This window comes from Lagenorhynchus albirostris, chromosome 7 (genome assembly GCF_949774975.1).
Source record: "Lagenorhynchus albirostris chromosome 7, mLagAlb1.1, whole genome shotgun sequence".
In the NCBI taxonomy this organism is placed as follows: domain Eukaryota; kingdom Metazoa; phylum Chordata; class Mammalia; order Artiodactyla; family Delphinidae; genus Lagenorhynchus; species Lagenorhynchus albirostris.
The window spans coordinates 969,844-992,652 of NC_083101.1; the positions used below are offsets into that span (position 1 = coordinate 969,844).

General features: G+C 64.2%; 1 protein-coding gene across 5 annotated transcripts; it reads right to left on the minus strand.

Annotated features, from left to right (window-relative positions):
• Positions 1 to 415: 415 nt before the first annotated feature.
• GRIN1 (glutamate ionotropic receptor NMDA type subunit 1) lies at positions 416 to 22,506 on the minus strand. Of its 5 annotated transcripts, XM_060153251.1 has the most exons (21): positions 22,249 to 22,506; positions 19,975 to 20,109; positions 17,282 to 17,458; positions 15,149 to 15,211; positions 14,284 to 14,384; positions 11,214 to 11,335; positions 10,969 to 11,143; positions 9,800 to 9,944; positions 9,619 to 9,702; positions 6,819 to 6,960; positions 6,603 to 6,730; positions 6,196 to 6,360; positions 6,002 to 6,120; positions 5,755 to 5,867; positions 5,523 to 5,671; positions 5,259 to 5,416; positions 4,732 to 4,893; positions 4,457 to 4,566; positions 4,207 to 4,352; positions 2,886 to 2,996; positions 416 to 484 (listed from the first exon to the last, which is right to left on the minus strand). In XM_060153251.1, the coding sequence occupies exons 1-21, from the start codon at positions 22,504 to 22,506 to the stop codon at positions 416 to 418; spliced, it is 2,832 nt and encodes a 943-aa protein (XP_060009234.1). The 5 variants fall into 5 exon arrangements, with proteins under 5 accessions (XP_060009234.1, XP_060009236.1, XP_060009237.1 ...); XM_060153253.1 differs by lacking the exon at positions 2,886 to 2,996; XM_060153250.1 differs by lacking the exons at positions 416 to 484; positions 15,149 to 15,211 and adding an exon at positions 735 to 851.
• Between the last annotated feature and the right edge of the window lie 303 nt (positions 22,507 to 22,809).

Genomic DNA, 22,809 nt, shown 5'->3' on the forward strand with positions numbered 1-22,809 from the left:
AAGAAGGGAGAGGTGGGGACAAGGCTGTGGGGTGCCGGCGCTGCGGGAGCGGGGGACCCAGCCAGCCGGGGCCAAGGGCCCCCATGGTGGCTCTGGTGGTGGCTGGGGAAGGATGGGGCTTCAGTCTCTGCTCCAAGGCCCTCTACCCGGGGCCAAGTCAGCCCCTCTCCCCACTGCTCAGAGACCCCAGGGCCCTGCCTCTGCCGGAGCGCCCTGCGGCCCTGCCCAGCCAGCTCAGCTCTGACCCGTCCTCAGCAGCTCTGGCCCGAGCCTCAGTCCAGCAGGGGCTGCCCGCCAGGCAGCAGGGCAGACGGACGGACGGGAGGCCCAGGGTGGGCAGTCTCTGGCAGGTGGGCTTCCCTCAGGCCTTCCCGAGCAGCAGGGCTAACTGGGCAGGTGGGCGCCTCCGGGGGCCTCACACCACGGTGCTGACCGAGGGATCTGAGAGGTTGAGCGGGCCCGTGATATCAGTGGGATGGTACTGCTGCAAAATAGAAATACACAGACAAGGCGCCCGTTAGCCCGACGCTCAGGGGGCATGCGCGGGGCCGGGACGGGTGGACCGGCCAGCCGGCCGACCGGCAGGCAGGCGGGCGCGGCCTGGGGGAGGCTGGGGGGTGCTCCTCCCCCTGACCCCGTCGTGCTCCGGGACTCTGCGTGGGCCGGGCCGCTGTCCCGTCCGTCTGTCTGTCTGTCTGCGGGGGAGGGGGGCAGAGGAGGGCGGGCAGGGCGTCTCAGCTCTCCCTATGACGGGCACACATCTGCAGCTGGCCCTCCTCCCTCTCAATAGCGCGTCGCGGCAGCACTGTGTCTTTTTGGTTTTGCAAAGCGCCGCGTCCACCCCCGGTGCTCTATAAATAAGAACCAACAATCAATACCCGCTGGCCCCGCCGGCCGCCAGGGACCCCAGCCCTGAGCGCCCAGTGCCGCCCTGGCCCAGACCAGCCACGGGACAGGGGCAGAGGATCTCAGCAGCCGGACTGACCCCACCCCTCCCGACAGAGCCCCCCACCCAGGCCTCCCTCCGAGCAGGCGCCCAGCCTGAAATGGTGGGAGCTAGGCTGCCCTCCCCCGCCCAGCCCCCATCTTGCAGTGTCCCCAGTCACCCCTGCAGGGCAGGCCAGCCCCAGATGCCACGTGGCACCAAAGCTGGCCTGGAGGATGGCCCCTGGGGAGGCTCGGGCAAGGAGTCTGCTGGGAGCGTGTCCCTGGAAAGGCACCATGAGGGTCTCTGAGCTGCACCTGGCCCAGCTAAGGGGCCTGCATTTCTGCTCCAGGGCGGAATGCGGGGTAAGGACTCAGTGATGCCCTCAGAAAATGGCCCACTGCCTGCGAGACTCTGCGGGCCCCCAAAGCGCTGTCTGCTGGGTACCTTCTCGCCCCTCCCCCCGACTGCCCCACCCCTGCTCCTGTCGGATCCTCCTCTTCCTGCACCCCCTGCTGGGTCCCCTGGCTCAGGCTCCACCCACTTCCCGGGCCTGGACAGCCCCAGGCCTGTGCTCCCAGCCCCACAGATCCTCCCTGTCCCCCCACCCTGTCTGTGCTGAGCTCTGGGAAGTGGAGCCCCCAGGCCTTACAGGCCCCTCATGGGGCGCGCTGGTGGCTTCCCCTGGGACTCAGATGGCTCTGTGCTGAACCCTGTCTGTGTCCTGTGTCTGCCCCTCTTCCCATGCACTGGGGGTGGTGGCTGCAAATCCTGCTTCCTTCCACCTTGGAGCAGATGGGTGATGCTACCCACGAATTTGGGGCTTCCTGCGGACTGGAGGCCAGACCACCCCTGACTGCAGGGAGGCCGCTGGACTGAGGGCTGTGCTGGCTCTGGGCGGCCCCCTCCCCACCTGGGGATGCTCCTAGCAAGGCTGGGTCAGTCTGGGGGGCCTTTGGTTCGAGCGCGCACATCTGGGCCAGTGACAGGCTGCCCAAGGCAGAGAGGCAGGGAATTCTTGGCTCAGGTGGAAGGCCTGGCTCTGGAGGGGCGGGGGGCCAGGCGCTGAGGCACTGATCTCCGTAGAGGCCTCCCCTTCCCGAGCCTCTGTCTAGGAGCCTCAGTGCCCACGGCTTGGAGGCCACGGCTTTCAGGCCCACCTCCATCCGTTCTCAGATCCCTGGGTGCTGCCGGCACGCCTCCTGCAGGGCCCCTGCTCGGCCTGGGGTGGGAGCCGCCTCCTTTGGTCCCACCCATTCCCCACCTGACGTCCCCTGTGGCCAGGGGCCTGTACCAACTCCAGGCCCCAGCCGTCCACCCAGATGGAGCCAGGCCCGGCCCCCAGCCCCGGCCCACACAGAGACCACATGGAGGGAATGCAACAGGCATGGCTCTGGTGAGACACGTGAGACAGGTGTCTGGGTGGCAGGGCTGGCGGCCAGACAGATGGGCGGATGGGACATCACAGCCATCCCTCCGTGGACGTCGCAGGGAGGGAGGGAGGGCGGTGGGCCTCTCTGGGAGAGGCTGGAGAAGCGGACGTAACAGAGAGGTGGTGCGGCCTCCTGACAGGTGAGGAGCCTGGGACAGGGTGGTCCAGGCTCCCGGGGCCCCGGGCACAGCCCCGACGCGGTGAGGCCGGCTGGCTGACCAACAACATGACACGGCTTCAAGATGGCGCATGGCGTCATGGCATGGGTGGGGGGCAGACTAACGCAGAGACACACGGGGAAGAGGACCCGGTGAGGGCCAGCGGGAGAAAGGACCACGAGAGAAAGATCTAGAGAGTCAGAGAGAGAAGACCTAGTGTGCTGGGCGAGTAGAGGTGAGGGCAGAAAGGCCACGGCAGTCAGAGGTGGGAGCGGGTGGGATGGCGAGGGAGGGGCCTGATGCACGGGACACAGACACGGAGGGGCGAGATCAGAGTCGGAGACGTGGAACTGGGCGCTCTTCCCCTTACCGTGTCTTTGGAGGACCTACGTCTCTTGAAGCTGGAAGCCAGGGTGGAGGTGATAGCCCTAAATGTGGCTTTCTTTTTAGGGTCAGGCTCTGCTCTACCACTCTTTCTATCCTAAAATGAATATGTATAAGTGATTAGATGGCTAAGGGTGGCGGCCACACCTGCCCTCGCCTGCTCCTTGGGGGCTGCTGCCCGGCCTGGCTGGCCACTCGGGCCCTCACTCCGGCCTGCCTCCCTGTGCTGGATGGACCGACCGATGGTCGGACACTCGCAGGCGGCCTCTGCTCCTGCCCGGCTCTCGGGCCTGACCTCGCTCATGCTGGGGCTGGGCTCGGGGGGTCCCATCTGGCTCTCTTCCTGGGAGGTCCGCCTGGCTCCCTGGCTCCGAGGTGCCCCTGGTTTAGGGGCGTCCCGAGGAGGAGGAGCCCTCCGAGCCCGGGAGGAGTTGCCCCACTGGCCCCACCGGCCACTCTGACCCCCGAGGAGGCGCACCAAGATTCAGGAAGGGGCTGAGGGGCCGAAGGCAGGTGGCGAGATGCGCAGGAGTGACAGAGAGACGGAGGCAGCTCCTGGGACCCTGGCCTCGGGTCTGATGGTCAGGACGGGCCCTGTGCCCGCCAGTGAGAGCAGCGGCCAGGTCCCAAGAGCAAGAGAGGGCAGATGAGAGGCGTGGGCTTCCAGCAGCCCCGTCGCCCCGGCCCTCCCTCCCTGCAGCACCAGCTTCCTCCCAGGGCACAGGCTCCGGGGAGGTACCCAGAGAAAGAGAAGAGATGGGGCAGACTGGGGCTGGACTATGGGGCACGAGCCCGTCCCAGGTGGGCTGTGGCCACCCCACGTGCAGCCTGTCCTCTGCTGGCGGCAACTTCCCACAGACACAGCCTGGGGTTGCAGGCAGGAGCGGCCGGCCAGTTAAGACTGGAGTTATATGGAGCACAGGACACACCAGGGCCGCGGGGAAGGGGGTCCCCAGAGGGTGCCAAGGAGGGGCGCGGGGCGGCGAGGGCAGAGTGCGTCTTGGACTCACATGCTACACCCAGGTGGGTCCCTGTCTTACCCTGCCTCAGTTTGCCTTCCTATGGAATGGGCGCCGGTGGGCGACTCTGGAGACAGAGGGGCCAGGCGGACGCTTGAAGCCCGGCTTTGCAGAGGCGGCCACCTGCGGGCGGCCCCCAGCAGCGCGGCCTTGGCCGTGGCTCCCAGCTCCAGTCCTCGCCACAGGGGCTCCTGGGAGCCAGAGCCACGCTTCGGCCTGCGGGGATGGAGGAGGGCCGGGGCCAGGCCGAGCCGTGGGCACCAGGCCTCGGAGGGTGGCCTGCCCTACCTGCAGGTTCTTTCTCCACACGTTCACTGCTGCAAAGGCCAGCTGCATCTGCTTCCGGCGAGCATCCTTGTGCCGCTTGTAGGCGATCTCGATGAAGATCAGGAAGATCCCGGCCACGATGCCCCCGGCCACCAGCATGAAGACCCCTGCAGGCCAAGACCCAGCGCCTCAGCTGCGGGCGGGCCAGGCAGCCGGCCCCCGGGGAGTCCACCCGGCGTCAGCACTGGTGTCGGGGGCGTGGGGGGCCCACCTGCCATGTTCTCGAACGTGAGGGTAGCAGGGGCGTTGCTACGCGAATCACACTCCTGGTACCGCACCCACGTCTTGTCCAGGTCTTCCATGAAGCCGTTCTCGTGGGACCTGGGCGGGCGGGGCATGTGAGCCGAGGAGGAGGCTGGGCCGGCACTGGCGGGGCGGGGCGGGGCGGGGCGGGGCAGATGGCGTGTATCTGGGGGCTACGTTGGTGGGGGAGGCGGTGTGCCTTGGGTGGGGCTCTTGGAGGGGGGCGGGGTGGGGCCGACTCACTTGAGGATGGACAGGGAGACGTTCTGCTTCCAAGGACTGTCTTTGCGCATGCCGATGCCAAAGCCTGAGCGGAAGAACAGCTCGCCGGTGGTCACCAGGTCGCACTTCTGCGAGGCCTCGAACTCCAGCACCGCCGAGTCCCAGATGAAGGCATGCAGCTTGCTGTGGGCAGGGGCAGGGTCACAAGGGCAGGGTCACAGGGGCGGGGTCACAGGGGCGGGGTCACAGGGGCAGGGGCACAGGGGCAGGGTCACAGGGGCAGGGTCACGGGGCAGGGTCACAGGGGCGGGGTCACAGGGGCGGGGTCACAGGGGCGGGGTCACTGGGGCAGGGTCACTGGGGCAGGGTCACAGGGCCCACACGTTCGGGCCGCCCTGGCGCCCTTGCAGTCCCGCCCGCCAGCCTGGAAACCCCCTGTCTATCCCCTTCCCGTGGTTCGCATCCAGCCTGGACACTCTGACTTTGACTGGAAAGAGGGACGCCCCCACTGCTCCCGCCCAGGCCAGCGCCCCGCCCCGCCCCCTCACTTGTCCCGCACGGCCTGGATGGCCTCGGCCGCGCTCTCGTAGTTGTGCTTCTCCATGTGCCGGTACATGGTGCTCAGCTCCACCTGCCGCCGGAAGTAGATGTCCACGGAGCTCTGCTTCACCGTCGCGTAGATGAACTTGTCCGAAGGATTCCTCAGCTGCAGGGTCAGAGGGTCGGAGGGCCCGGCTCGCGGCTGCTCTCCGGCCCCACCCCAGGCAGCCGCTGACCTCACGCCCCGCTCCCCGCGCCGGGCCAGGCCTCACCCGGGGATCGTTGATGCCGGTGATGCGCTCCTCGGGCCGGTCCAGCACCAGGAAGGCCGCCAGGTTGGCAGTGTAGGAGGCCACGATGATCATGGCGAAGCCGGCCCACACCATGCCCAGGATGCGCGCCGAGAAGCTTCTGGGGGCGCCTGCGGGCAGAGGACGGTCAGCTCCCGGCGTGGGGCGTGAGGGTTGCGGAGCAGCGTGGGGCCCGGGCCGGGCGTGGCCTCACCTTCCCCGATGCCCGAGTTGAGCAGGACGCCCCAGGAGAACCACATGGCCGAGGACAGGGTCAGCGCATCCTCCTCCTCCTCCTCGCTGTTCACTTTGAACCGGCCAAAGGGGCTGCGGGGGCGCAGAGGGCGGGCGGGAGAGGGCGGGAGAGGCAGCCCTGCCCCGCCCCCTCGCCCGCCCCGTCCCGCCGCGCCCGCCCCGCCCGCCCCGCAGGGGGAGGAGTCCGGCCCCCGGGCCGCGCTCACCTGAAGCGGTCCAGCAGGTACAGCATCACGGCCACCACATGCACTGACAGCCCCACCAGCAGCCAGAGCGTACTCTGGAAGGGCTGCATGAACGAGTCCAGCGTGCTCCGGGGGATCTCCTGTGGGAGGCCGGGCCGTCAGCGCCGCCAAGGCCCTCCCAGGACCCCACCCCGCCCTGCTGGGCCCCTGCCCACCTTCTTGACCAGAATGGTCAGGCCCTGGTACTTGAAGGGCTTGGAGAACTCGATGTACTGTGCGCGCTCGTTGTTGATGGTCAGCGGCGCCACGATCATGTCTGCCTGCCCGCTGAGCAACTCGCCCATCATCCCGTTCCACTCCTTCTTATTGCTGTTGTTCACCTGTGGGGAGACACAGCCGGTGGTGACACGGCCATCGCGGGCGGGCCTTGCTCCCCTGACCGGACAGTCTCCCTCCCTGACCCATCTCGGGATCTCCCACTCCAGACCCCGCCTGGCTCGAAGGTCCCGCCCACCCAGGCTCCACCCAGCCTGCAGACCCCGCCCACCCGAGACCCTGACCCTAGCCAGACAGGGTCCACCTGGACTGGGTCCCGCGCCGGCTTCCAGAGACCCACGCGTACCCGCTCCTGCGTGCCGAACTTGCCGTCCGCCACTAGGTGCACCTCATAAGTGAAGTTCATGGTCCGCGCCAGTTTGATGAGTAGGTCGATGCAGAAGCCGTAGCAGCACTGAGGCACGGTGTGGCGTGCTGGGCGGAGGGGAGGGGCGCTAAGTGAGGGGCTCGCAGGTGCGCCGTCCCGCCCGCTCCGCGGCCCACGCCCCAGCCCCGCACTCACGGCTGCCCGGCGACGTGTCGTTGGGCCCGGTGCAGATCACCTTCTTCACCGGATCCCCGTTCACGGTGAACTCCTCCTTGCACGTGCCGTCGCTCAGCGTGGGCTTGACATACACGAAGGGCTCCTGGTGGATCGTCACGATCTGGAGGGGAGGGGGACACCCAGCCTGGACCACCAGCCCTGGGCTGCCCTGGGGTGCTGTCCTCTTCTCAGCATGCAGACTCCCCTGGACCGCCCCCCCCGCCCCGCCCCCTGCAAATGCCCCACACTGCCCCCTCTGGAGCTTCAGGAAGTTGGTCGGCCTGCTGCCTGCCGGAGGGGCCCCAGACTCCCCCGTTGTGCCCAGGCCACCTCAGCATTCAGAAGGCGCCCGGCCTCCTGAAACACCGCGCCTGCTCTTGGCCACTTTCCTTTGGGTCTTGGCTTGCACATCACTAAAGTCGGCCCTGGGCCCCTTCTCTGACGTCTCAGGGCTGAGAAACCACCTGTCCCAGCCCAGAGCCTGCCCCCTGCCCCCACCCCTGCCATGAGGACAGAGGCATGTGCACTCAGAGCCTGCACAGGTCCGGGGACCCGCAGGGATTGCCCTTGTCTGGTGCTCCGGCCTCTCCTGACCTCAGCCTCCCCTGCAGCGGGTCTTTGTCTGATCATCTATCCTTCCTCCCTTCCTCTTCCCCGCTGATGCCGCCCTCTCTGCCGAGGCCTCTTCAATCCAGGGGCTCCTTGGGGCTCACGCTGGAGAGCTCTCTCCTCCCTGTCCTTCAGGGGCCTGAAGCCTGGGGGTGCGGAGGACAGATACAGGCAAAGGGGGCTGAACCGAGCACGGCATGTGAGGAGGGGTCCCAGGGGACGTGGGGTCGGTGTGAGAGGCCCCTTCTCCTCCAGGGCGGGTAGCCCCCGGCCTCAGCCTGCAGGGCAGGAGATGGGGAGCCCCTGAAGGAGCTTATTTGTCCTTAAAACTTTCCTCATCGTTTTCTATTGTGCGAGTAACATGCTCGTGCTTTTAAAAAATCAGTGAGGGGACTTCCCTGGTGGTCCAGTGGCTAAGAGTCCACACTCCCAATGCAGGGGGCCCGGGTTCGATCCCTGGTCAGGGAACTAGATCCCACATGCTGCAACTAAGAGTTCGCATGCCACAACTAAAGATCCCGCACACCACAACGAAGATCCTGCATGCTGCAACTAAAAAAAAAAAAAAATCCCACATGCTGCAACTAAAGATTCCGCATGCTGCAACTAGAAGATCCCACATGCTGCAGTGAAGATCCCTCGTGCCGCAACTAAGACCCAGTGCAGCCAAATAAATAAATAAATATTTTTAAAAAATTCAGTGAGATGGGAGGATAAATCGGGAGACTGGGATTGACATATACACACTACTCTATATAAAATAGATAACTAATAAGAACCTACTGTATAGCACAGGGAAATCTACTCAATAACCTGTAGTGACCTGTATATGGGAATAGAATCTAAAAAAGAGTGGATATATGTGTATGTATAACTGATTCACTTTGCTGTACAGAAGAAACTAACACAACATTGTAAATCAACTATCCTCCAATATAAATTAATTAAAAAGTAAACAATTTAGTGTCAAAAAAATCAGTGAGACAGGGCTTCCCTGGTGGCGCAGTGGTTGGGAGTCCGCCTGCCGATGCAGGGGACGTAGGTTCGTGCCCCGGTCCGGGAAGATCCCACATGCCGCTGAGCGGCTGGGCCCGTGAGCCATGGCCGCTGAACCTGCGCGTCCGGAGCCTGTGCTCCGCAACGGGAGAGGCCACAGCAGTGAGAGGCCCGCGTACCGAAAAAAAAAAAAAAAATCAGTGAGACAAAAAAAAGTTGTAAAAAGCCATCTGGCTCTCGAAGCCTGCATGGGACCATCGGGCTGACTGTCGTCTGTTTTACACTCGGACTTTTCAATACCAGGTGTCTTTCCTGAGCGTTGGCTTTGGGAAAGTCCACTCTGCCCCTTGAGAGGGGTGGTGACCTGTGGGCAGGTGCTGGCAAAGGGCTCCAGGTGAGAGGCCAAGGGGGAGCTAGCTCAGAAAGCAGACAAGGCTGAGAGACATTTGAGGACCTGGGGGCGGGGACACTGGGAGAAGCACAGTGCTTGAGGGTCCTTGCCTTTTGTGAGCTCAGGTACCAGCCCGGTGCTGGTGTGGGTCAGTGTGGGAGGGACGCTGGGGAGGGCACCCTGGGATGAGTCCAGAGGAGCATGGAAGAGTCAGGCCGAGGAAGAGAAGCTGTGAGGGATGAGGCCAACCGGGGAAGGGAGCTCCCAGAGGCCCAGGGAATCATGGAGGGGATGGCCAGCCATAGGGAATGCTGTAGGGAGACCGGGCTCAGAGGGCAGTGAGACCGAGTCACGGCAGGAGGCCAGGACGGCTAAACGTGGGGGGTTGGCTAGGACCACTTGGAGGTGTGATGAAGAGCATGGGGGCATCATCTCCAGGACTCAGGGCAGAGAGCACTGAAGCTGAAGTACGCCCATCTGCTCCCCTGTCCCCGATCGGCTCATCCCCAGGGGAGTCCTGGCCCACGTGACTTCCCCAGATTTAAGTGGAGTTGGGTCAGAGCCCATGAAACGGGGGGCCGGGCAGGCGGCTTCCTCTCCTCCCTCCACCCGCTCTCCCTGCTGCCTCTGCAGTGCCAGGTGTGTGCAATGGCAGCGGGCGCTGGCCCCGCCCCCACTTCCTTTAGTCACTTTCGTTGACCTCACTGTCCCCTCCTCTGCACCCGAGGGGCGGGATGGAGTATACCGGGTGTGGAGGCTAGGGCAGGGTGGCGGGTCCCCCACCTTCAGCCTGGTGGACATCTGGTAACCTCGGGGCTTCTCTGTCTCTCCGCCTGGCCAGATGATTTTCCTGTCGTTGGGAATAACCTGGGGGTGGGAGTATGAGATGGAGGGTGGCCACGCAGGGGTCTTGGCCCCAGGACCCTAAGGCCCCAGCCCCCACCCCCTCATGACCCCCACCTACATGGGTGCCGTTGTAGATGCCCACTTGTACCAGCTTGCGGTTCTGCAGGTTCATGATGCTGTAGTTGGCAAACTTCCGGTCCCCATCCTCGTTGAATTCCACGCGGCCGGTCACGCCGTCTGCGTACTTGGAAGACATGAGCACTCTGGAGGGGGGCAGTGTGGGTTAGAATGATCAGGGATGCGGTGAGCCCCGCCCACTGTGAGTCAGGTGCACAGCGCAGCTATGGCAGCCGGGCAACTCCCGGCCTCTAGACCCTGTTTTGAGGGCTTTCTGTGGGTTGGGGTATTCGGTTCTCATGGCAGCTGTCCTAGCTTCACAGATGAGGAGGCGGAAGCCCAGGCAGGAGCAGCGGGCTGCTCACCAGCCAGTGGGGAGGAAGGGCTGGGGTCTCGTCGTCCTGAGTGTGCACGCCTGTGTGTGGGGGGGCCATGTATGTGTGCACACAGGACCCTTGCGTGGGGTGCAGCCCTGTGCATGTACTTGTGGCATGTGTGATGTGCCTCTCAGCCTGTCTGTGCACACACGCATGTGCACGTGTGCACATATGCTGCCTGTATCTGCAGTTGTGCGTGTGCTCCTGTCGTGGGCCCCATGGACCATGGCTCTGCACGTGCCACTTGGGGCTGGCGGCGTTGGTGTTGGGCTGGGCCTCCCCACACTAGTGCCGTGGTGTCCAGGGTTCTCTGAGTTAACTCCTGCCCTGCTGTGGCCATCCGCTTGGGTCTCTGGCCAACCCTGGCTCTCTACAGGCTTGGATGCCATACCTGGATTCCTTGTCTGACCTCCTGGGCCCGTGGGCTCTCCCAGTCCCGACCGGAAGCAAGACCCTCCTCCCCAGGGCTGTTAGCCGCCCTGGGGAGTGGGGTGGGGCCTCAGGGTGGGCAGCAGTGCGAAAAGGTGGGGGCAGGAGAAACGGAAGCAGCTGTGATTTCAGTGACATCCGAGTGTTGGAAATGGGGCAGGTGATTATCGTGGTGGAGATGGAGGTGAGGGTGGAGCGCGGGGCGGGGGATAGAGGAGAAAACTGGGGAAGGTGGCGGTATCTATAGGATACAGCAGGCTGGGCTGGACCGCCCTGGGAAGAGCGACTGTTCCCAGCGCCGGAACGGTGGCCCGCCCACTTTAGGAGATCAGCCCGCCCACCTCAGACGAGCGGCCCCGCCCACCTCTTGAAGAGCGGCCCGGTCTTCCAGATGTTGGTGTTGCCCACGCAGCCCCGCGGCGGATCGGTGATGTTCTCCTTCTCGAGAAGCTCGTGCACGGCCTGGGCCACCACCCCCACGGCATCGCTGATGTGGGCCGACTCGTTCTTGCCGTTGATGAGCTGCAGCCCGATGATGCCTGGGGCAAGCGTTGGCTTAGAGCCCGTGGGGGACCCCTGCCCACCGGGACCCTGGAGCCCAGCACTCACCGTCCGGGGCGTAGCGCAGGGCGTTCCCCGAGATCTCGCGCTCCCCCACCAGCCACACGTACCCCGAGCCGGTCATGTTCAGCATCGCGGCTGCGCGGTACACGGTGGCAGCGTCGTCCTCGCTGTGGGGCAGAGCGGGTGAGGGGCCGGGATTCCAGCCCTTCCCACCCGGGGCCGGCGGCGGCCGCTCCACATTCCCAGGGTCTCCTCCGCAGCGTGGCCTACCCACGTGGCCTCTTCCCCAACCCTGCCCCCCACAAGGGAGGTCTGGAGACACTGCAGAGATGGGGTGCGGCCGCCACCCCAAGCCTACACCGCACCTGGGCCAGGAGACCCCCACAGAAGCGAGCGGGTGGGCCCAGACCCCCTGAGCTTCCCAGACATCTCTTGCTGGCCCGCTGCCCTCGGTGGGCAGGGTTTGGGTGACATGGGATGGCGATGGCTCCTTACTGGTTGATAACTCGCTCACCAGGTACCAGGCAGTATTCTGAATGCTTTTCATGGACCATCTTATTTAATTCTCACGACCTCCCTGTGAGACGGGCAGAAGTACTACCCCTGTGTCAGGAGGGGAAACTGTGGCACCCAGGGCACACAAGTGGTAAGTGACAGAGTCGGGTCTGTGCCTGGACTGTCCACCCCTGAGCCCGTGCTCCTGCAGCTTCCTGGACAAGCCATACCCCTCTGGTGCTGCATGCCTCAACTTGTGAACTGAGGGGCTGGGGGCTTTCTGGTTGGTCAGATGCTTCTGGGACCGAGAGCCAGGGAGCTGCCCTGAGCATCACAGCGGAAGCCACTGGAGAGAGATGAGGGTACCTGCTCTCCCTTTTGGAGTCTGCCCAAGCAGCTGTGTTCTCTCTGCCATCCAGGGCTGGGGCCACTGGTAGGACACAGCACAGGCCTCGCCTTGCAGGCACACGTGGTCCTGAGTTTTTGGCGTGTCCTTACAAGTGAGCCTCTGTGGACCTGGTCTCCTAGGGCTGGGCTCTCTCTGGTCAGGGCAAGGACCCTGGGCCTGGTGGGGCTCCCACCTTCTGTCCCCTATTGGGCCAAATTTGGTCCCAGATGGGCCTGGACCACAACAGGCACTTTGCTTCTCCAATGCATGGGCATCGGGGTACAAAGAGGCTGGGGAGATTGTCCAAGTGTTGGGTTATTTTCCCAATGGCTGAGCCTGGAAGCTAAGATGGCCCTAGGTTCCCTAAGGGGTCTGCCCCCAATTTTCTCAAGGAAGAAATGCAAATCTTCAGTGTTTGCTCTAAATGAGAACGCTACTGTTGGATGAAAGCAACACAAAATAGAGGCGCTCCAGGCAACATCCAGCCCAAATCGCTGGCAGCACCCATTTGTGCATGTCAGGGCACGGTGTGCCCCTGTCAGCGGCGCCCACAAAGCCTGGCGGAGAGGCCTGTCTGCTGGACACCATCCAGGCCTGTGACGTTGGACTTGGTGGGGTGAGCACACACCTGTGCTTGTGTCCGTGTAAACTGATATCTTCAGTAAAGCAGACAAAAGCCTGATCGACCCGCCAAACTGTTTTATGGAAATAACTGATCCCAGTAACGATAACTTCAGGAGGATTATTTAAAAAACAAAAGTTTTGGAAATCAATTAGAAACTCTGAAGCACTCTGTAGAAAACTGGTCAAAAGTTAAGATTGGCTTAATGGGGTCTCTCCGCAAAACGCTCTCAACAGCCCTCGTGAGGGGAGCCAGAATGTGTCAGGCTGGGGCGCCAGGGCGAAGAAGACCTGCGTCTGCCCTGCCCAGGGGACCACCGGCTTCCCCAGGCTCTGGGAGCTGGGCGCGCTGGGCAGGCGGGTCCCCCTCTGTGGTGGGACTCTGGCCTCTCTTGTCCGAGGAGCCCCGGCTGTGAGGGGAGGGGTCTCTTCCCGCCTGACAATACACAGGCCTTGCGTGGATTCAAGAGGTGGGCATGTGGTTGCCAAGTGCTGTGCCTTTGTGAATAGCAAGTATTGCCACATGTGTGGGGTTCGTGCATGTACGTAGCACGTGGTGGGTCTGTGGCGTATGCACCTATGCACGAGAGCACCGTGCCCTGTGTGTGTCGGTGCGGAGCGTGTACGTGTGTGGTGTGTCTGCACATGTATCTAGGTGAGAATATGCCTGTGTGTGTTACATGTAGCAGCGTGGCCGTGTGCGCATAGGTATGTCCTGTGCGCACGTGTGTATACGGCACAGGCATGCGTACAGGAGGGCGTGGAAGCATGTTGTGTGCACATGTGTGCGTACGGCATGTGCACGTGTAGACAGTATGCGGGTGATGCGTGTTCATGTGTATGCGTGTGAGTGCCTGTGCTGGTGTGCGTGAGCGGAGGGCGGTGGGCGTTAGTGCCCGCTAACTGCCTTCCAGCCCGAGGAGCCCCTGCTGGTCCCATCCTGCCCTCTGCCCAAGGACGGGGTGCACCTGGCTCTGTGCCAAAGGTTTGTGGCCTGAATGTGCAAACGGACACCTGCCCTGCTACTCAGGGCACTGCAGGCTCCCGCTGGCCGCCTGCAGGGCGACCCCTGCTGTTTTTCCCCACTCTGCTGGAGGCTGCAGAGCTTCTGGGACAGGCAGACAGTGGGCCGGGTCTCCCCAGGCTCTCCCATGTATGTCCCATGAGGCAGGGCTCTTCCTTTTCCTATTCCTGGTGGCCTTGCCTTTCCCTCCCCAGGAGGACACAGCCATTTGCAAAAAGGGAGATTTTTACTGGGGGCTCAGCCGCGAGCTTACGGTGGGGACCAGGCCCGTCCGGCAGAGCCTGGCTTTGGGTTCCCCCTACGCGGTTCCCCTCTCACGCTGCCTAGTCCGACTGCCCCACCCCTTCAGCCCTGTCCCTGCTGTGGGCCTCCCCCCGCAGGCTCACATGCAGACCCCACGTCACTGCCCCAGGCCCCCTCCCTGACCCAGCTCCCAGAGCCCCGTGTCCCCCCGTCTATCACCTGGGCCGCGTTTGCCTTCCTAAGGGCAGGGTCTTATCCCACCCCCATCCCCGAGGCCCAGGGTACACGTGCAAGGGGACCGTCCTTGGCAAGGATGCCAAAGCCTGAGTCCAGCCTGGCCGCACCTGGCGGAGAGGACGATGACCCGAGCCTCCAGCTCCCGCGCCTCCATCAGCAGGGCCGTCACGTTCTTGGTCCCCGGGTCGAACTGCAGCACCTTCTCAGCCTGCGGTGTGAGCGGGTGCATTAGCAGGTGGCCGGGGCGGGGGATGCAGCGCCTCAGGGGCCAGAGTCGAGCCGCAGCCGCTAGGAACCCCGAGGCAGCTCCGCTAGGGCCGCCTCGGCCTGCGCCGGCCACCTGCACTGCCACCTGCCTTCCAGGCTCCTCGGCCGGCCGGCCGGGCTGGCCTCGCTCGTCCTTTCTTCAGCCTGCTGGCTCTCCTGTCCTCGCTCTCTGCTCTGCGCGTCTCTCTCCACCTGTCACTCCTGGCCTCACTTTTGCACTGAGCATGCAAGCTGAAGTGGACCGAGACTCAGAAAGAGGCGTGCAGCGGACGGAAACAGAAAAGAGTTTTGGAATGCAATCGGGAGCGGAGACTAGGCCGCCTTTTCCAAAACCACGGGAGGTCGTCTGGGGCCTGGTCCACAGGCCCCGCAGGAGCAGCCCGGACCGCAGGCAGGTCAGGCGGACAGGCGGGCTCCCTCCTGGGCTCCACGAGGAAACCCTGGGGTGCCTGGAGATTCGCATGCACTTCCCAGAGAGCAGCTCCTCCTGCGGCCGTGCCTGCCCCTTGGCCCGGCCGGCGGGCTGCGGGGCCCTGGGCGGCCAGCACCTGCCCTCTCCTGCCTACGCTGCCTGCTCTCGACCTCGCTCTCTCCTCATTGCTCGGGCCTGCGGCGCGGCTGGGCCCACGGTAGCCCTAGCGGCCGAGGCGCCGGAGGCCGGGACTCCCTAGTCGGTGGGTGGCGTGCACGTCCATGCATATATACCTTGGGTCCGCGCTTGTTGTCATAGGACAGTTGGTCGAGGTTTTCATAGTTCCTTTTTTTACTCTGATGAATAATGTGCACAGAGAAAATATGCAGACACAGAAGAAGATTATAAACGGTTGAAAATGACGGCGCTAAAGCAATCACACCACCTCCTCGGCACGTCTGCAGAGGGGCACGTACCTGGAGCTCGCAAACACCTAGGCCCGGGGTGGGGCTGGGGGCCAGGGAGGTGCTGGGGAATGAGGGGGCGTGGGGGCCACCGAGGCTCCCTGCCACGGAGCTGCGCTCTTGGAAACGCTCACGTTCAGGAGAAAGGGAGGCCCTGTCTGCGCCCAAGCCAAACGCCTCCCTTTGGGGTCCCATCCGCCCGCCCCCCGCCAGGCACCTGCTATGTGATGCCAGCAGCGCCCACCCCAGCCCCGTCAGTCCTGAATGGGCGATGTCCCCTCCCCCAGCCCCGGCCCCTATTCCCCACCCCTCCCAGCACCCCCTTCTGCCTCTCTTAGAGGTCCAGCTGCTCTGCCCTCACTGACTGGTGTGTGATGGGCTCGCCTGTCCGCCCACGTGTGCGCTGGAGAGCAGCTGTGACAGGAGTTCGTGAGCACGTGTGCATCTGTGGGCGTCTGCGTGGCAGCATCAGCCTACGTTAGTCTGTGGTGGGTGGGAGTGAGGGCCAGTGCCGTCTGAGCATACGTGTGTGCGCGTGTGCGTGTGCGAGCCCCCGGGCCGTGGAGGTGCGGAGGGCGCCTGCGAGCCTGTGGCAGGCATAGTAGGGTGTGAGTGGATTGTCTTGGGAAAGGCCGCGTGTGCCTGTGAGAGGGAACACGTGTGGCTGGGCGTGCGGGGCCGCGCGGGTGCGCACTGGGCCTGCATGCAGCCACAGGTGGGCACGCCAGGAGCTGACCTGCTTGCCTGGTGCTGGGTGCGGTCTCAGGGGGGTGGGGCCTGCAGTCCTGGTAACCAGCCCTCCCTCCCAGACTCAGCCAGTCCCCCCCAGCAGGACCCCAGGACCCTCTGGGTCTGCCCTCTGGTTCACCCCCAGCTGGTGCCCTCTCTTCCCTTCGGGGCCTACGGCACCCTGGGGGACCCGGGTTGGCACTCAGCTTACTGAAGCCAACTCTGACTTCGCAGACAGCACATGCTCCCCGCCGCCCTTGGTCTTGCCTCCCGGGGCCCTCCCCAGCCTGGGCGTCCCTCCCTCTCTGCCCAGCTTGGCCTCCACCCAACCCCGGGGGGCCTTGGCCCAGGTGCTGAGCGCCCAGGGCTCCAGGCTGGGTGAAGGCGGGACCCCGGGCCTCCTCTGGTGAGCACCAGCTTCTCCTCAGTCTGGCAGTGGGGATGGGTGGGGTGGGGGTCGCCTGGACCCCCAGAAACGCCACTCCGGTCTCTCCACAGCCCACACGTGGGCGCCGGGCTGGGGTAGAACGGGCAGGTGGAGCCAGGTGTCTACCGGATTCCCAGGAGTCCAGAGCCCCAGTCCCCACGGTGGGGAGGTGAGGAGAGGAAGGGCGCGGGGTTCCGTGGGGAGAGCGGGGGGGGGGGACGAAGTGGGGCAGGGCCCAGGCCGGGCTTGGGGGTGGCAGATGTCCGTGGGTGGGGCTTTGGGGAGGGTGATGGGCAGCTGTGAGGTGAGGGGCTGCGGCGGGCGTGAGGCCGGCGCGAGGACAGGGCACGGGTCACAGCAGAGAAGGAACCGGGTCCTTTGTGGAAGGGGCACGGTGAGCGGTGCCACCACACTGAGGGGGCTCCCGAGGGGAGGCCGCTGGGAGGGAGCGGTGTGGGGGGCAGAGGCGGCGCCCCTAGGGAATTTTGAGCCTAGGGCCTGTGTGGGCTGGGAAGCGCGCTGCGGGGAGGTGGGGGAGGGGACGGGGGAGGGGAGCGGGGCGGGGCGGGGTGTTTGCGGAGCTCCAGGTGGTCCTGCCCTCGCCCCGCAGGGACTGACACGAAGGAGATTTCGACTAATGGCAAAAGCGAGTGAAATGAGCCGAGGACAGGCTGGGGCGGGCGCTCGCCAGACGCAGTGGTGCTGACCATGCACGATGGAAAGAGAAGGGTGTTCACACGGGCCACAGACACAGCGGCGGCTCGCCGGCTCCGACTCCTGCTCGGGACACCCCGCCCGGGCCTCACCTTGGACTCGCGCTCCTCCAGCAGGGTCTCCAGGCGCTTCTGCGCCGCCCGGCCCTCGTGGTCGTCGCTGACCAGGAGGATGATGTGGTTCCAGCTGTAGACGCGCATCATCTCGAACCAGACGCTCGACTGGTGGGAGTAGGGCGGCACGGTGCGCAGGAAGCTAAGGTGGATGCTCTGCGGGACACGCGGCGGCTGAGGACGCGGGCCAGGGCGCGCACGCGTGCGCGCGCGGGCCAGACGCTCCCCCTCGCTGCTTCCAGACCCTGGGGACCCTGCTTCCCTCACTCCTCCCTTCCCACCGCTGGCTTCTCTCCCCACCCCACATCATCTAATCTGAGAACCGGAGGCTCAGTTTGCCCAGCAGCACCCTGACTGAGACGGGTAGAGGGGGCGGTCTGTGGAATTGTTCCTGGGGTCGTTCCCCTCCTCCCCTGCAGCCACCCGCTGCTGAGCTACTTGAGATCAGAAACTTCTTGCTGGCGTGCAGCATCTCAAAGGTCCCCCCTGGGTCCTTCCCAAATTCACATAACTGGTATTTAGAGCAAGTCTTCACTCTTGGGGCGAAATACTTCACCCCTTCACCGAGCCCAGGGATTGCTGCCTGCTGACCCCGCCTTGCTTCTCTGAGTGCACTGGCTGCCAGGGAGGGGACGGAGCAGGATCCTCCCGCCTCAGCACAGGACCTTTGAGTCTGCCCAGGGAGCAGTGTTCCTGGGGACCCAGACTGATCCTGGGGCCCTCTGAGCCCTCCAGATCCTTCTTCCACCTGCGCCCTCTTTGTGCCTTGGAATCAGGGTGCAAGAATGACCTTTTGCCTCTGTCTGTCATCCAGCAGGTGACGTGTCTGCTAGGGGGCTGTGGGTGGGGTCCTGGACTGGCTCTGACCCAGGCCCTTCTGGTCCACGTGTTGGGCACAGATGGTCTGTGGGTTGTACCAGGAGTGGAGTCAAGGTGGAGCGCTAAGATTTGGTCGCAGGTTTGCCCTCATGCTGGGCCTCAGTCTGGATCTGGGGCGGGGGCATGTGGTAGGCTGGTGTCCTGTTCTGGGAGAGGGCTCCCCCCACCCCAGCCTCTCCTGTGCCCCACCGCCTGCTCTCCTCTGTAGAGCCATTGTTCTCCCATTTGCATGTGAGGGGCCTGGTGCCCAGAGAGGTGAAGGAGGCTGGAAGGCCTAGGGGGAGCCTCCACTTCTCTCAGTTGAGGGTTAAGTGCCTCTGAGCAGCTTGGGTGCCTCTGCTGTGTGCTGGGGTTTCCAGAGCCTCAGGAACGGGTGGTCGTCCTGGCCTCCACTGGCCTCCTCCCTTGTGGGCCATCCCAGAGGACCCCTCACTCTGGCCTCGCTTTCCTATCGCCTCCAGGAGGACCCCTCCCTGACCTCCCCAGACACCCTGGGCCCGGCTGAGATGACCTCCGTGCCTTAGGCAGCGTTATCCAGGACGCTGGGCTCCCGGCAGGATGGATTTGGAGAAGATGGGGAGAGCGGGGGAAGCCCCCAGCAGCCCAGCCCTCTGGCCCCTCAGCTAAGACACCAAGCTGGAGTCCCCTGTCGAGCAGCCCCTCCGGGCCTGTCTGCAGGTGACACCAGGCCTGGAGGGAGATGTGGAGGAGGCTGCCCCCCCCCCAGCCTCTCGGTGGCCAGTTTGTCTCCCCAGCTGACCAGTCCTCCCAGAGCCGTGGGCAGACACTGCGGGAGGGCTGGGCAAACTAATGCAAGGTGCCGGCAGCTATGGGGGTGAGTTTCCTGCCAAACCGACTTGGTGACCTCTAGACTCTCCCAGCTGCTGCTCCACGACTGGGCGACTCCAGCCAGACCCCCAGCCCATGGGCCACGATACAGCCCCGAGGCCCGAAACCCCCAGGCCAGCGCCCCCAGCCACGAGCTGCCTCCTCTGTTCACCTGGAATCCTCTTCCAGCTGTGCCCTCTAGCGGGAGGTGCCGGTAACTACACCCTCACTGCCACCTGGTGTCCCAGCCACTTCTAGGCTTTTCCTCCTCCTGGCGCCCCTTCCTCCAAAGTGCCCCGTCCCGCTGTCCAGGAAGCTGCCCTGTCTGTCCCTTCTTCTGGCCCACGACGGCCTCTGCTGCTTCCCAGGGCTTGCTATTGGCGCCTGTCACCTGTCAGTGGGCCGTGTGCCCGAGTGTGGGTGGGCATGTGTGTCAGCGTGTGAGTGTGGGCCTGTCTGAGTGTATGATGGAGCGTGAGTGTGGGGGAGTGAACACGTTAGTTATGGGAGTGTGCACATGAGCATGAGTGTTTGAGTGGGTGATGGTGTGAGTATGCGTGTGAACGTCAGTGTGCGCGTAAGAGCACGTGAGTGTCCCTGTGAATGTGTGTGACTGTGTGTGTGCAGGTGTGAGTGTATGGATTTGTTAGTATCTGTGAGTCTGTGTGACTGTGAGTTTGTGTGCTGTGAGTGTGTACTGGTGTGCCTGTGTGTGGGTGAGTTTGCGTGTCTCTGTGAGACCGTGAGTGTGAGTTGTGAGCGTGCCTCAGTGTATCACCCTGTTGCACCTGGAGCCCAGAGCCCATGGTTTGAGCCCCTCTGCCTGTGCCCCCCATCCTGGCAAAGCACCTGCCCCCCACTCTCTCCCCCAGCAGCTGCTGGCGGCTCCGGGCTGCAGGAGCGAGCCGCCGGGTCTGAACACGGGAGCAGAGCGGGCTGGGTCCCCGTGCAGCGGTCAGGCTCACCTTGTCTGAGTAGATGGACATGCGGGTGGTCAGCCCCAGGACGGGGATGCGGTAGAAGCCGGCTGTGTAGGAGACGGGGGTGGGAGTGAAGTGGTCGTTGGGGGTAGGTGGGTGGCTAACTAGGATGGCGTAGACCTGTGGACACAGGGGACAGGGTCAGCTCTAGTGGGGAGCGGGGGACGCTGCCCTGGAGCTGGCTGTCCAGCAACAGCAGAGGCTGAACACAGAAGCGGGGGGTGGGTGGTGGCGGGGGGACACCACCTGTGCTCACACAGCCCCAGGAGTGCAGGCCATCCAGCAGGGGGACCAGACCCCAGTCCCACCTTCTGCGTGGAAGTGAATCATGGGGGTGAGGCAGAGGCAGACAAGACTCCTGGGACCAAGAAGACACACAGGGAGATGACAGGCCCCTCCCCCACCCCTGTCCAGGGCCTCCCCTCTCGCCCCTCACCCTGGGGGGCTGCCCTGAGCTGTGTGGTGAGACCCTGAGAGGGAGGATGAAGGCCAGTCCTTGGCATGTCCTGGGGCCGCACCTGCCGCCCCAGCGTGGGCTGGGGAGAACCACACCAAGCCCCACGCTGACCCTCATCCTGGGTCAGAGGTGGACGGAGGCCAGCACTCCAGAGATGGAGGGCAGCTCCGGAAGGTGCGTCGAACATCGCAGACTATTAGCGGGAGAAGCTGGGCAAGGAGCCGCCTAGAGGCCCGGGTCCCCCTGCTGGTGTCTTCCAGGGGCAGGCTGAGACCCGCTCGGTTTGAACAAGACCCAGTGCTGACTTGGGCACTGACCACATCCTCAAGGAAACCTGGCCTTCCTGCCTGGACCAGTGGCTCAGCCCCCGAGGCAGGGAGATGGGGCAGATGGCTTGGCAGTTCCGTGCTGCCTTCACATTAGAAGGACCTGTCAGTCCCAGTTCTGCCTTCCCATCTCTGAGCTGCCGGACCACCTGCTTTTGCAAACGGGGCGGGGGGTGCGCTGGCCCACGTGGTGGGGGCGATGGCTACCGAGCCGGCACCTGGCTCACAGCGTGTGACAGTGAGTGACAGCTGCTGCTGTCACCTTTGCTCCTAGCACTGGCTATTCCCTGGGAGAACAGTGCCCACAGACAGCAAAGCTAAGTTGGAGGAGGGATTCCCAGAAAGGGCCACACTTGTTCTCCCTCCTTTGCCCCGCACAGTCTGCACCCAGAGGGGCCTGGCCAGTGTTGGCCTGAGCGTGTGTGTGCATGCGTGTGACCACGCAGGTGCTCACAAGTGTGTGCTGGGTATGTGTGTGTATACCGCATGCCCCAACATATGTGTATGTGCATGTGTATGTATGATTGAGCTTGTGTGAGCACGCGTGTTTGCATGTGTGGCACAGGAATGTGTGTGCTCATGGATATGCATGGGGGGTCGGTCTGTGTGTGAATAAGCGTGTGCAATTCTGATGTGCATGAAGGGGTGCTAGTTTAAGTCTACGCATCTCTGTGCACAAACATGGATGAATGTGTGTGCGCATGTGAGCGTGTGTGTCCATGGATGTGGCGTGCCTGTCCGGTGAGTGTGTAAGCAGCACTCGGACCGGTGTCGGTCCCGCCTGTTACATAAAAGGCTGCATTGCAGTGATCCCGAGGCCTCATTGGGATTCAGCAGGCAGCGCAGCCCGGGGGCGGACAGCTCTGACAGGCAAAATCCTTGAGTCGTGTCCTCCCCCGCAGCGCTGGCTGCCAGTGGCTGCCACGCTCTGCCCTGATACCTCTCCCCGTTCCCACCCTGGAGAACACCCGGCTTCAACACCTGGGCCATTTCCCATCTCAGGCAGACCTGTGGATGGGGGAAGGGGAGGAGGAAGGGAAGGAGATCTCCAAGCAGGAACAAAGATGGCCCCAGACCCCATCCAGTTTAAAGCCCTGCAGTCCTGCATGTGGCTGGGACAGGCACCTCTCAGGCAGGCCCGGAATGCCCGCCCCGACCCTGACACACAGTGACCAAGCAAACGGCCACATGTCTGCACACACCAGTCTGGACCTCGACACCTGGAAACCCCGTGAGGACAAGCCCCGCTGGCCGGTGACTGATCTGGGGCTAAGATGGGGAACCGGCCAACACTGGTGTTTAGCTGCTAGTGAGACCAGCCCCCTGGGTCCTCTCTCAAGGGGAGGGAGAGGGCTAGGAAAGGATGGAATGAAACTGGGACGGGGGAGGGATGGCGGGTGAAGGAGGGAGGATGCTGGCGAGGCGGTGGGGGAGGGGCAGGAGCGGGCACAGCGTGAGCCCCGGGGGTGCTGGCACCTGGCTGGAGATGAGGTCTTCGCACACCGACAAGGCCATCTGGATGGCGTTGGGCTTGTGGGTGACGGAGGTGGCGTTGAGCTGGATCTTCCAGGAGCCGTGCCGCTTGTTGGCCTGGTTCACAGCCTCGCGGAACATCTGCTCGTGCTTCCGCGTGCTCAGTACCGCGCCGATGTTGACGATCTTGGGGTCGCAGGCGGCACGGGCGAAGGAGCAGGAGAAAAGCAGGGCGAGTGTCAGCAGGCGCATGGTGCTCATGGGCTCCGGGCGGCGCCCTGGCTCTGGGCAGCGCGAACGCGGGGCCCTCGGCGCATCCCCAGAGGGACGCCCCGGCCGTCCTGCGCGCGCCCGATCCCGCGGGCTGAGGGCGCCACGTCTTCCCCGGGAGCCTTAGTCCTGGGACGTCTGCACCGAGCAGGTGGCACCGAGCCTTCGGCCGGCCGGGCGGAGCCAGGTGCGCGTGGGTTCCGGGCGCTCTGTTCCAGGCGGCTGGCGCTGTCCGCGGTGCTGAAGCGGGTCTCGGCGCCGCTCCGGGTGCCCCGCGCCGAAAGGACCCGGCGG

Excerpts from the sequence above, each read along its gene's own strand:
- GRIN1 (XM_060153251.1), bottom strand. The coding sequence starts at position 22,506 with ATGAGCACCATGCGCCTGCTGACACTCGCCCTGCTTTTCTCCTGCTCC. Across the intron at positions 4,567-4,731 it reads GTCTCCCTGTCCATCCTCAA|GTCCCACGAGAACGGCTTCA; the intron begins GTGAGTCGGCCC and ends CCGCCCGCCCAG. Across the intron at positions 2,997-4,206 it reads TGTGGAGAAAGAACCTGCAG|GATAGAAAGAGTGGTAGAGC; the intron begins GTAGGGCAGGCC and ends TATTCATTTTAG.